The sequence below is a fragment of the Parus major genome, chromosome 10 (assembly GCF_001522545.3).
Source record: "Parus major isolate Abel chromosome 10, Parus_major1.1, whole genome shotgun sequence".
Classification (NCBI taxonomy): Eukaryota; Metazoa; Chordata; class Aves; order Passeriformes; family Paridae; genus Parus; species Parus major.
In genome coordinates, this window is record NC_031779.1 from 6,610,646 (window position 1) to 6,624,597 (window position 13,952).

The 13,952-nt window shown below is 38.2% G+C and overlaps 1 protein-coding gene and 1 long non-coding RNA gene across 4 annotated transcripts in view; one reads left to right on the plus strand and one right to left on the minus strand.

Moving 5' to 3' along the window:
- LOC107209207 (myocardial zonula adherens protein-like) overlaps window positions 1-13,952 on the minus strand; it is a 52,921-nt gene that overhangs the window by 13,679 nt on the left and 25,290 nt on the right. For all 3 annotated transcript variants that reach the window (XM_015638562.2, XM_015638559.3, XM_015638561.3), the window contains exons 9-11: window positions 12,782-12,867; window positions 10,561-10,666; window positions 93-176 (exon numbers count right to left, since the gene is read on the minus strand). In XM_015638562.2, coding sequence (XP_015494048.1) covers window positions 93-176; window positions 10,561-10,666; window positions 12,782-12,867 — 276 coding nt within the window. The remainder of the gene's footprint in view (window positions 1-92; window positions 177-10,560; window positions 10,667-12,781; window positions 12,868-13,952) is intronic.
- Window positions 190-10,267, plus strand: LOC107209209. The gene is made up of 3 exons (XR_001523470.2): window positions 190-293; window positions 822-948; window positions 10,042-10,267. It is a non-coding gene; the product is annotated as an uncharacterized LOC107209209 (long non-coding RNA).

Here is a 13,952-nt window from a genome sequence, read left to right on the forward strand (position 1 = left end):
ACATCCAGATAGCACTGGATGGTATTGGCACAAATTTAATTTGGTTTCATAAAATAATCACAATAATGTAAACTCAAAAGGTAATGCCTTACCTCACATTCTAAGAAAGAGATTTTGTCTAAAAGCTGTATTATAAATAATTCCTTTTCTTTCACTTTCTTCCTTAGCATTTCAATCTATGAAGAAAAACAAAGCCATTTAGTCTGATGGGTTTGGGAAAAGGAAGAAAACAATCTAGGTATCACAGGAAGAAAATGTGTTTAATATTATTGTTCAGAGGAAACAGAATACCTGTAAGTATTCACAAACTGCTTTTATCCCTGAATTACCCACCAAATTGAGTGGACTTTTACTAAAGTGAATTCATTTTGCAGAACAGCTAAACTGAAATCGGGGAACACTCAGAACACATTCATTTTTTTTCTGGCAGTCATTTCAAGAATGACCATTTATGAATACTTTGGTCATACTTTCCATGCATTCTCACCAGTCACTTTTTAACTCTGTATATGAAAATCAAAGCTGTGAAAGAGCACTAACATCCCCTTCAAAACCACCAGTGTAAAATTTTTCTGGAAACAGTGATTAGTAGCAATATCCCATCCTGCTAAAAGAGAAAGATAAAATACTCAAGGCATAATAAAGAAAATAACAGCAGTACTATCACCCTCGCAAAATTTACTGCTAGATATTATAAAATATTTTTAAAACCCCATAAGAACTGTGGAAAAAAAGTGAAGCAAAACAAATACACATATTGAACTGAAAAATGAAAAGTTGTAACACCAACTGAACTGTAATTCAGTCTCCATGACTTTCAGGTATCACATGTCACTGACACAATAATCAGTTGTTACTTGGAAAAGCTAAAACATAAATGCCATACAGTGTTTTCAGCTGAACAGTTACAGAATACTGGAGTGCTATCATCATCCATCTCAAAATCAGGTATTTCCTTTTTTTCCTCTTTTAAAGACCATGTAAAAACTACCCATGTCATCTAAAGCTATTATCATTTAGTTTCCAACTCACAGAAGCACAAAGCTTGCAGCATTTTCAGAAAATCTTAGAATATACCTTGATCTTCATATTTAATTACAACTTTGTTTAACAGTATGACTGAATTAAGTCAGTTATGTCTTCCCTGGTTCAATAGCTTCAGTCTTGCCAATAAACTCCACTTTAAAAAAGATAAACTGTTCTCTTAGGACTTTCAAGTAGATCTTTTCTATTAATATTCTGTTCTCCTACTATGCATATAAGGAAATAAATAATCAGTGCCACACAAAGAAGCCCAAAGCCAAGCACAGCTGTGTGATCAGACTGACACACAGCCATTCTTCCTTGTTATTGAAAATAATGAACTCTATCAGATGCCTAGGCTGGTTTTTTACATCAAACACAAAATATTTCTGTTTCCAAATAAGTGACCAAATAATCTGTCATCCAAAAGCAGGACCAAACTCTTGTGTTTCACAGGCATTTTCCTTAACTTATATTGAATCTATAATAAAAAAGATCCTAAGACATGAAATAAATTTACAGTAACCATTATGTTCACCAAGTATCATGTACAAATAGATTTTGTGTGAGTTAAAGTTCTGCTTATTTTTCACATTGGCTACAGAAAGACAGCTCTCTGTAGATGTTTTTATTTTAATTAGAATAGTTTGAAGGTGAGGATGAGCATGGACACCTTAAAATCTAACAGAGAATGCAAAAAGGAAGACTTTGACAAGCAGCTTCCTCCCCTTCCCAAACACAGAACTGAAAAAAGACATTTTGTATTTTATTGAGGACGCTCTAGGGAGCAGCAGACTGAAGCATACACAGCAGTACCTCCAGCCTCTCTGTGACAGGTTTACATAGCACCAGTCAGAACCCATTAAAACCATGCCCTTGCCTCAGAATTACACCAGATTTTTAAATCCTGCCTTCTTTTCTGCAGAGAATATGGTACTATATCATCACAAGCTCCGTGTCCCAATCCAGCAGTCAAACAGAATGGTTAGAGCAAGGCAATAGTTAGACCATGCAGGTTACAGAATGATCAGGCTGGGAATTGTGTAACCTATATAAAACCTTTTGGTGGATCTTTAAACATTAGGAGCTCACACACAGCCACACACCCCAAATACATTTCAGGAGAAATAAATACAGCAGTGTGGCTGCATTTGAGGTGATAAAATGAGAGGCTCTTTCAGCACCAGGAAAAACATCCTGCAGTCCTGCTCCCTGGATGCAGCAGAGCACCCTGTGAGGCCACTGCAGAAAGAAGTGCAGTGAAGGAAAGCAGGGTCAGAATGGAGCAGGAATGCTGCACCCCCAGACACACAGCCAAACAGCTGCCTCAGCAGCTACTGCAGTCCAAGGGCAGAACAAGTGGCCTGACACAGATAACACAGCGCAGCACAGTAATTTACTATAAAAATAAGTTTATTTACTGAATAAGGACTTGAGTATGCCATCTTATGCCATTAACACCTGTAATGAAAACCTGATTCAACTGATCCTTGAGAGGGTATTTCACAGGAAACCAGCAAAACCAGGAATAACTCTAAGAGATTATATTAATATATTACGATATTAAATTTTAAACCCACAAATCTACATCTTGAGACTTTGTTTCTAGAAGCTGCATAAAGCAGGAAAACAACTAGCAGGTGACAGAGCAATAGATTTTGACTTTGGGTTGAATACAATGTAAGGAGGAGAAAAGGAGAAGTGAGATGGATCAAACACAACTCCAGGCCTGAGTGGTGGCCAGAATAGCCTGGTCAGAATGGTCAGAAACAAATCAGTGCAAGACAAAAACTCAAATTCCAGGAGCTGACTCTTGTATCCGAGCAATTTCTGGACTGACTCCAGAATAAAATGATCATCAGGATGTTCCTGTGTTTTCTTTGGTCAATGCCTACAGCCTATAATCCACCTCATCCTTGCTGTGTCTGCAGACCTCAGAATTTCTGCTCAGTGAACTCAGCAACTTGCTCCCAAACCTGGCTTCTGCACAACTACCCTCTCAGATTTCTTCATAATTTTCTGCAAGCACTATTCAGGTACATCCTTCAGGCTCTCTCTTCCAACCTTCTCCACAGATGTCCAGACAGACTTTCCCTAGCACTTAATTCTTGACCTGATTTACATTGTAAAGACTCCACATTTCTACCTGTATTTATATAACCTTCACATCCACATTAAGCACTCAAACAAAACTGGCAACCTACTTAGATGTATCAGTTCCATTAATGACCCACTCATTACTTTCAAAGTAATAACAGTAATAATGTGACTTTATCAACCCTGGGCCAGACAGTCACCCTTCTTCCTACCACTTCCTTCTCTCTTACCTCCCCCAGCCCACTGTATCCATCATTCCTGCTTTCCCTTCTCCAGCTGGGAGATATCTGACTATTCCAAAACTGGGTGGAGAAAAGCCACAAGGCCCAAGCTCCAGTCTGTAATTTATCTAGTGTGCCAGCAACTGAGGGGCATCATGTGCTCTCAGCCCTTCAGCAACCCCACCTCAATCCCTGGCATTTCCCTGCCAGGCAGAGAAAGGGCACCTAATCTCTTCCCATCCTGGCAAGGTCCATGAAGTTCCCTGCCAATGGTGCTGGGTGTGCAGCTTGCATTTCACATGCCCACTGCAATTTTTAATGATCTGAATCAGCACGTAAGGTCCAACATGCAACATGAATCATCCTGAATTTATCCACTGACTCAGGATTAATATGGTCATGAACTTCTTTTTAAGATCTCTCGTCCTTGTTTCTGCCCTACTGCTGTTACCACCTCTATACTTTTGCCTCCTTGTGAAACCTTGAGGTCATTTCTCAAACTGCTTCAATCTCCAGATTGTCACTTTATCTTGCTCCATCTCCCAGAAAATTCAATTCTTCTTGTCCATCCCATCAATGAAGATCTCTTTCTTTCTTTCTCACTGCTGCACCTTATAGATTCTCCAAATACCAAACAATTGTCACGGTACTTGAATGGGCTGTGTAAATACTTTCTAGGAGGAGCTCCATTTCTGACTTTTGCCTGCACTACCAAGCAACTAAACTTTGCTTCCCTAAGATGGAAAGTGAGATGTAAGAGTCAACAGCATTAAACTGATCTCATGGACAGAATACCTAAGAACAGTCAAGAGGAGAATCAGAGAATTGCAAGACCTAAAAGGAAGAGTCTCTAAAGAAATGCTGGAGATGTGACTAATGGTATTAGAATGAAAAGTCAACAGAATTACAGAGCTATTAAAGCAGAAGGAAAAAGCATCTGGAGAGAAAACTAGAATTGTATTTAAATGTAGAGCCTTTATAGAGAAAGCCTGAAATAGGAAACAATTTTATTCTGAGTACTCAGACATGGATTTGGAGGCATTAAATTATATCTCCTGGATTGGAACAGATCCAGCTATTAGGGAAACTCAGTCACCATTTACCACTTAACAGTACTATCCATTAGTTTAAAATATTTACCAGAACATAGTTTTAATATACTTAAGTATCATATTATTTAAGTACACTTATATTTTCCTTACTCATCTACAATTAATGGACTAGGCATTAGCAACACTGATACAGAGACATGAACAGACTGATCAGAAATATGACTACACAGGACAAACAGATGTTACACAGCATGCACAAAACAAGACAGACAAGACATTGCAACATTGGCCAGAGCTCTCGGAGGTAATTGCTGTACAAGGACAAGAAGATTTTCCTCAGTCCTGTATTTCTCTGGACCTTAACTGGTATTTATGAGAGGCTACGCAAGAGCTGAAACTTTTTCAGGGAGCATAATACAGTGAATAGGAATGAGCACCTTTGCCTTTTAATCCTCCTTAAATCACATCAGCAATTTATCCATACTTTTTGTATTTTAAAGCTCACATTGCATTTACAGAAAAAGTAACAAGGGACTGATTTAGGTTAACACACCAATGTAGAGACCTTCCTAAATGATTGAGCTCTATGAACACATTATCCAGTGGTTGATGTCCATGTATTGCTAAAGCAGGGGCTGACATGTCCTAATGAGTTACAGACATTGACTCATTGTCTGCACATCAACGCACCTCGTTAAGCACTACCTTAGTAATGGGCAAGTTTCTAATTAATGTCTTGGCCTGGCAATTCCCAGTTGAAAGTGCTGATGTTATGCATATATAAACCCTTCCACCAAACACCAGCAGTGATTCTACTTCTGCCAACAGATAAGCAATGTACTGCTTGCTTGAGTCCACTGAGGAATGCCAAACACTTCTACTGGGAAGGGGGTGAAAGAGGGTGTGCCAAGTTATTCATGTTCTGTCCTTTATCTTCTTCTTCCAAACTCCCAACGTGGGTTTCTCTTTCTAAATTTCTGTTTCATTTTTATGGTAGGTACTATGCAATGCAGATTTTGGTTAAAGAAGTTTGGCATCTGTTGTTGGTAATTCCGACATCTTCTCCTCCTCTGTGCATCTGTGTGGCTTCTTGTACTTTACCTTGAAACTGTTCTTCCATATTAAAAGAGGGGAATTTTGCTATATATCTGAAGTTGGAATGTCTTGATACAGGTATTTTCAGAGGTTTAAGTCTTTTTTTGAAAAATTTCTTCTTTTTATACCCCATTTGTGCAATACAAAGTATCTTCTGTATTTGGGATACCATTTGCTCATTAGCACTTTGTTCTTTCATGCAAGTATCTTCCCCGACAGAACAGGAGACAGCTTCTCCCAGGTGTCTGGTCACCATTTATTATCCAACGAATCTGAGACTAAAGCTGGAGAACAGCTCATGGGCCATGACCTAGAGACAGTTCAATTCAGTAGTTAGGGGAATTTCACATGAAATCTGAGTTCTGTAGACAATGTCTTGGCTTGAAATATATCCTATCATATATCCTTTTTTCTTCAGACCCCTTCAGAATAGCTCCCTGTATCTATCTGCATCAACCCCCCTGCCTTGCTTACAAAATGTAAATGCTGATATGCTGATTTCCTTCCCTCTCCTGCTTCTCAACAATGAAACATTACATATAAAATGAGCTTACTGTGCAATGAAATTGCAATCCATTTCAAAGTGAATTGCATAAATCTCAAAATTAAACCTCTCTTAAATTTCTCCAGGTTTGAAATTAAGATCAAGCCATAAAATAATTATTTTGCTAATTTAAAATCTATGCTTTGTATTTCATTTATCTTACATGAAATTTCCTATAGTGGCACAGACAGGGTGAACTGGTTGACCCATGAGATAGATTCTTAGAAAAGAAGCTTTTATTCCTCTCAGAGAACAAGAGCAATTTCAACCCTGAAGGGAACAGTGTGGTGGTAGCAGCTTCCCATGCCCTCCCATGGTGCCCTGTGCCTGCATCTGCCTGCCCAGTCCCATCCCTGCAGGGGAAACTCCTTAGTGGAAGGGCCTGAAGTCTGTGTGCCTCTGCCTCTCACCTGTGAGTCTCCCTGCAAATTCTTCCTCTCATCAAACTGTCTTTTCCCTGGACTGCCTTTGCAAGTCTCTCTCTGCCCAGCTATACTTTAAGATAGCTACAAAGGCAAGGGCTTTGTATCTGAGCTTTGGGTGACACACTGGCCATCTGTCTCTCCTCACTCATTTTTTGAAAGCCTGCAATGAACAAATAGTATGAGAAAAGGCCTGGGTTTCTAAACACCTGCCAAATGCAAGTCCTGCACTTTTAACTGCCAGCACTGCATTTAAAACCTTCTACACTAAGCTGTGAACAAATAGATTTGTTTAACAAACAAGTTCAACACAGGGATAAATCTGTCAGCCGTACATCATCTGCAATCTCTCTCTAATGAGAACATGAGGCTTTAAGACTATTCAGGATAACTTTCTGCTCAGCTGGTACACTAATGAGCAGCAATTTTTGCTCTCACAGAAAAGAATCCCTATGAGGATGAAAAATGTGTGTGCATGAGAGCTAACACACAGATATTGAAGGTCACCAACTTCAGAAAACTTCCATTTTATTTCTTTGATTTTTTTTCTTCTGAAAGTTATTATCTGTGCTTCTATTTAATTTATGACTTGTTTGACTAAATCAAGTTGAAAAAGGTTCTATTTATGTTTGAGATGGAAGGATTTCTTTTCAGAGGAAAAAAATCAGAAGCTTTTTTTTTTTTCCTAAGGAGTATAAGCACACTGAAGTGTGAGTGTCCTTCTCTGCCTGGGTTCAATTCCCTAGATCACATTACCAGTGCATTCAGTACCAACACGATAAGATCAATGAAGAGGAAGGTGTTAATACTCTTTACCTCCATGGCCTCCTACATTTGGTGCTTCTCTGCCAGCGTCCGCTTTCATGCCTAAATTAGGACTGACCACCACCTCCTAACACATTTTTAAATGCCATCAAAATAGCACCAGAGGTGTTAGAATTGCCTGCTGCATCACAAAACTCCACTAATAAAGCTTCTCTTTCACTTCCTCCTGGCTGCTTGCTGTTCTTTTACAAAATGCCCTGCATCTGTCACTTGCAAACGATCCGTCATCTTTCCCAAAAAGGGATTAAGAGCAATCTATTTTGTAATTTTTTTCAGCCAGGAGATTCATCTCAGTACTTGTCCAATTTTGACAGTTCTCCATATGAGTTTGAAGTACATCTTGTTTATTCAGCATCCCTTTGAAGTGATGTTCATTTCTCCAGTTTCTCTGAGATGTTACCATTTGGAGATGGTAACAGCATAAACTCGTTGTAATTTACACTGGCAGAGTAAACCCCTTATTTATACTTCAGATCTGTGTCCAATATACAAAGATTAATACTAAACAAAGCTCATCTTGTAGTCAAGCAAGTTTAGGCTTTCTCACCTAGAAGCTCATACAGTAGCTCTGTTTCAACTTCAAACATAAGCACTGCTGATAATTTTGACTACTTACTTTCACCTCTCTCCTGAGTTTCCCAGGTTAGCCTGTTCTCACTCTATTGAATGCCACAGAGAAGCTAAGTGTTTCAGAAAGCTAGATTTCTAGCATTTCAATTATTTATTTTTTCTCAATTATTTAAATGCAAATTATCAATATCATTATAATACCCTCATAAACCCTAAGATGGCATGTTATTTTACAGATACCAGCCATGAAAATACTGCAATAGTGAGCAATAGGGCAGGTTTTCATTACACTTTTTTTGATATTCCTTGCCATTACATTCTGTAATCAGTTAAATTTAGTATAGGGAGGATGTGTGTTTAAATATACCCTGATGAACATGGCTTCCGGGACTTAAATAGTAGTGCAATCTTCCCTATTTACTCTAGCAGATATTTTTAGTGCTGCTGCTCACTAGTTTTTAACCTAACTTCAGAACAGAGTCTTCAGATAACATTCCTTCTCAGTATTTTTGTTGCAAATTTTTCAGCTTCTATGGCATAGTTAGCAAGTATTTGCTTAAAATGAGCCAAAAAATACTTATCTAATGTTACATAGAGAAAAGCACTACATACTTGGACAGTTGAGGACATACACTGCTTTTTCTCCTGCCCTGTGGTGAACAGCTACTCTTCTCTACATTATTAAAGTTGCTATTTTTAAGCCTTTAATTAAGAGTCCATTTTAAAACAGGGTGTGCCAACTATATTATGGATATTTTCTCAAGCACAGCACAAACGCAAGCAACAAATAGCACAAAATTGAGAAACAAAGCCCCAAACATTAAATGCCTGATGAATTTGGTACCACCTGATCTGATCAAACCTCTGGTAGAGGAGTCTTTAGCTAGCTCACTAGTGAAAATAGAGATGTAGCTACACAGGTGTTCATGCAGTTCTCAAGGAAGCTGAATTAAAATAAAAATTAAAACACACAGGGACTAAAGGAGAAAGCAAAAATATCTACCCTATGGCTATATGGCAGTCAAGACTGATAGAGGTTTAACAGAATCTGAAAAGCAGGCAGTCAGAGAGCAGTTAGACATGTTTGACAATTAAGTAGTGACTTGGTCACCTAACACTGGTTAAATAGGATAACCAGATGGTCTAGAAGGGCTTTCTGTGTATATGAAGGGATCAGAAAGGTACATTACAAGGAATTAGCAAGCTAAGCTCACCTATGAAATCTAATATTAATGAAACCATAATTATTGGCTCAAGCTTTATATGTGGTTTTATTCCAAAACAAAATATGGAGCTGAAAGGACTTGTTATACCAATGCAGCCCACTAGAGGTCAAGTGACAACCAGGAGTTTAAAATATATTTAGTAATAAAGGACAAAACTTAGGCCGCTGTCCTCATGTATTATAGATTCATTCACATGTATCACAAATCCTTTAGATCTTTTGTTTAGAACCAACAGAAAAAACTCTTAATACAATGTCTGGTGTACAGAGATACAAAACAGATTAAGTAATTGTTCCCATAATCCATTAATTAGATGGACTGGATTATTGGACTGGAGAAATTTTCCTTCATAATATAACATGGTATAAAGACTGCAAATTCAGGTTTAGACCACTTATGATGCTTAAAAACAGTGATAATGGCAAGCTAAACTAAAACCAAACCCTCAAGACTTGATATGTCTGATACAACAGAAGAACTTTAATCCCTCTGTATAAAAGACACTTATTATCATAAGTGACACATCTGATCATACAGAACAACTACATCAGAATCTTATAAAACAAAGCATATGTAAATACATATAAATACAAACTTGACAAAAATGGAACATCTCCATGTCTAATCAGAAATCCTGTAATAGCACACTGTGAATGCAGAAAGAATGTTTTAGATTTGAGTGGTTTCTAAACATTTGATATCTTGAGTGTATGATGTTCAGATACAAATCAAAGGTATCTCGTGAACGCACATCCTCTGTGCAGTAGGAGGCTCATCTAATAGAGCTGTCAGTCAGCTTTGTAAAGCTCCAATCTAAACTTATCCATTTTCCATGTCATTCTTTCCACTTGGAGAAACAGAAATGTTTGCAATTACAGCCTTCTGACTGCAGAACAGTTTCCTGACACATAGGTAGCCTCTAATCTAAAGCATCTATCCAGTAAAATTCCACTTAAAATTTTACAGGAAATGGCAGCAGCTAAAATTATGTCCCCAGACCAGGGTAAGAAGAGATGAGCAGTGAAAAACTGTGCTTGCTCACCTATTTCTGTGAAGAATCACTGTAAACAAACAAAAAGAACCCCAAACAAAATCTCCCAAAACCACAAGAACAAAACAACAAAGATCAGCTTTTGCCTTCCACTTCTGTACAGGAAGGAGACATTTACTGATTAGACTGCATCATATTAGAGGTGCCCTCTGAATGATTCAAATTGAGCTGGAAGTTGTGTCACATTTTCTGAATACCCATGAAGAGATACATAATCAGTGTCAGCCTAAAGATCACAGTATATTACCCACAGCCACTGGATTAAACTGCTTTCATCTACTCTTTCTGCTTCACTGGCTCCAGATGCTTAACTCAACTTCCACAGTAACAAAGGTGGCATAAGGCAACTGCACAAAGAGCACGGTTATCTTTGGATTATGTACTAAAAGAATCAGTGCTCCCCAAAGACTCCAAGTTGTTTTACTACATCTCACCTCCTCGACCATATGCTTGACTTTCTTCTGCTGGCAGTGGACCATGTCATCCAGATGCTTGATCCGCTCTCTCAGGCTGGCTGCTACCTCCTCCAAATGCTGTGACCTGGCAAAACATGCAAGAATCAAGCCTGTAAGTGGGGAGCTATGCAGTATTAGCAGAACAAGAACAACCCCCACAGTCCACCATAAATCAGGACAGGCAAGTCAAATTGCACTGACAGATGTCAAATTGTCCAAAGTACATTTTAATGTGATCTTAGTCCAAGTGGCTGTCTCCACCCAAGTTATCTCACCTTTGTCTTGCATACTGACATGCTTACTCAGAGCCTGAAGTGCTGACAATTAAACAATGTGACAAAACCCATCTCAGTGAAAGGCTTTCAGACAGCTAGATCTTTAGCTTCAGAGAGAAACATTTATCCTGACATACTACTACCTGCAAATATCTTGGAAATGTATGCTAAACAAAAGCCAAGAAGCAGGTCTGCTTTCAGAGCTGTCTTACTGCCGGGGAGCCTTGAGTCAAGAATTTGGCAGAGCTGCCAACAGCAGTAGAATGCTAACTGGAATAGTATTAACTCCTCAACAGTCAGCAGGAATGCTATGAATGGTTTAAATTTGTGCATACAACTCTTCAGATAGATTCTGTATTTCTTCAAATCTGTTTAATACAGGAAGTAAACTCCCACAGAACTCCTGACACAAGTTGGTTTGGCAGCTTGTCAGAAAAGTAGCTGTAGAATATGCAAGGAAACAGGAGTGAAGCTTTTCCATAAGTTTTCGTCTCTTTGGACATGGGAGTCTCCATTGTTATCTGAATGTCCAATTCTTAAAATTTGTCAAAGAAAGCAATCACTTGCTTAAAAAATAAACTGCTGTACTCCTAGGTTCAGGATTGGACAGAATTTGAGAATGGGAGGAGGGGAATCAAAAACAAAAAGGCTTTTTTCATCTTGGTCTGTGCACAGCAGAAAAAAAACTGTAAAAGCTGCAAATAGAAAAACCATTCTAAGACAAAGCAGCAGATGGCAAACTGTAAGACACGATTCCAGTGAATGACTGAATTGTATGCTGCTTCCCCCCAAAAGAGTCTCTATTAACAGTGAAGTACTCTGCAGAAATGTAACTGCAGCACTTTGACAAGGACTCAAGAAATTCAAAGCATTGCTGCAGGTTTTTCAGTTGTGCATATTAAAGTCTGACAAAACTTTTATTTATATTTTGATTGCAATTGTAGCACATATTTTGTAGCTCGTTGGAAGATTCAGGATATCAGTGGAGAAATGAAACAGACATCCTTCCTAAGGTGGAGCTCAAGTGTCTGATAAGGTACAGACAGGCAAGGACAACTTAAGAATAACCCAGCATCATCTAAACACAGATTCATTGCTTGCATGGCATAGATTGCAACTCTAAGTTTGCTTGCATTGCACAAATTTCTGCTTGAACACTGCTTTTACCCCTTTACTGCAGTGTAACTTTTCACACTGAAAAGGATTCACTGAAGCAAGAAGAGTCTGTGTTATTCAGAGGTAAAGGAAAACAGCAATTATCTTTCATCTCCATATTCTATGTTGTATGCGAGCGACATCTGTTCACTTGAAGTTATTATTTTAACAGGCTGCTGTGAAAAGCCATTCTTACCCTGAAACCAGAGAAGCTGGTCACAGATCAATACAAGGCACTGAGAAGTTCTCAGCAGGGACCTCCTTTTATGTTTATGCTTCCCAAAGAACAGCAGGATGCCCAAAACCTTAAAACTGAATTTCTGGGTGCCACAGAACCATAAGTAGTAATCAAGTACTATTATTCACTCTGTGGTTATAATTCATCTTTACCCACTCAAGCAGTGTCATATAAACCTTTGAGTTTAAATAGTGAAAGTATTCATAGTCAGGATCATATTCCTCTGAATTTGGGAATGCAGATTTAAAATGCATGCCACAGATATGTCACAGCTTGTTATGTCTACAATGGACTTGGCACATTTGCAAACAACTTTTCTGAAAAGATGCATGAAGGTCGTCATTGTTGCAAAATATAATTGTTTCAATATTTTACATGTAAATAAACCTACATTCAGATGAACAATCCCTACCAGACTGCAGTTTTAACATTAGAAAAGGCAAAATTCAGATGAATTGAAAAGACAAAAACAAAAAAAACCCCTGAAATTTCCTAGCAATAGAAGAAGTTCCACAGGCAAGTCATATCTCACCTTTCACTGTTAGAGTTGTTTTCAGATTTTGCTCCAGATATTTGTCGTTCATTTAATTCAAGTTGTTTTTGCAGCTGGTGACGTTCCTAAACAAGAAAAGTTATCTTTCAGTTCTCCATGTATCAGAATGTAAAGGCTTCACAAAGTGTATTTCATTGCAATTCAAAACAAGACTTGTGAAATTAAAATAGAAACTGATTAAACAAAATTAATGCATTTTCTATAGCCAAGGAACACAGAATACGTAATACTAAAATAAATTTCCCAGCTATGCATGGACACAAGATCAGTTTTCAATTTCCTATATGAAGATGTACAGTTGTACTTGAAACAGAATTTTTTCAATAAAAAGATGAGTCATCAAAACCTTTACATAAATGTCAAATTGTCTACATTAACACTCCAAAAATTCAAGACTGAGATAAAAGGTATTTTTGCATTTTCTTCACCCCTGTTTATTTTTAAGTGCTTGTAAAGATCTGTGAGGACTTGGGGTCTGAATCAAACAAGTTAACAGAGAAGTGTAAGTATGTTATCCACCTTGATGGCAATTTAAGAGGCATTCAGTCTCACTGGGTGAGTATCAGCCAGATAAGAGCAGATTAAAGAACTAATGTGATGGAACTCATTTGTACTTGTGAACTGCACTGCAATCCTACATTCAGTGCATAATACTTAAAACTTGTAGGCTGAAGCCCAGATTAAGTTAATGGAGCCACTACAGGGGCACATTAAGCTGAGCAATGTCTCAGTGTAATCATTAAGTCTACTAATGGATTTGCAAGCATTAGACAAAAGGGGCTCAATGCACATTGGACTAACCAGTCAAGCCAACAAGTCTGACTTATAAAAACATATTTCTCAGCAGATACTGATAATAAATATGTATTACAATAAAGTGAAATTGGTGAACAAAACCACTTCATTTGAAAGAGCAGAAGACTCCCTCCACTGACTAAAACACTCTCTGCTCCTGTATTTGAGATAGTGAGGCATGAATCTTTAAAGATAATGAGATGCCTGCCATTGAATGAAATGAGAAATGCCAAAGTACATCCACGACCATTTCATAGTCACTGCAGCCAAGGCTGCCCTTGAGCTTCACATTCCCCAGCTCCTCCTTGTTGGTGAGAACAAGGTCCAGAACAATACCTCTCCTCACTGGCTCCTC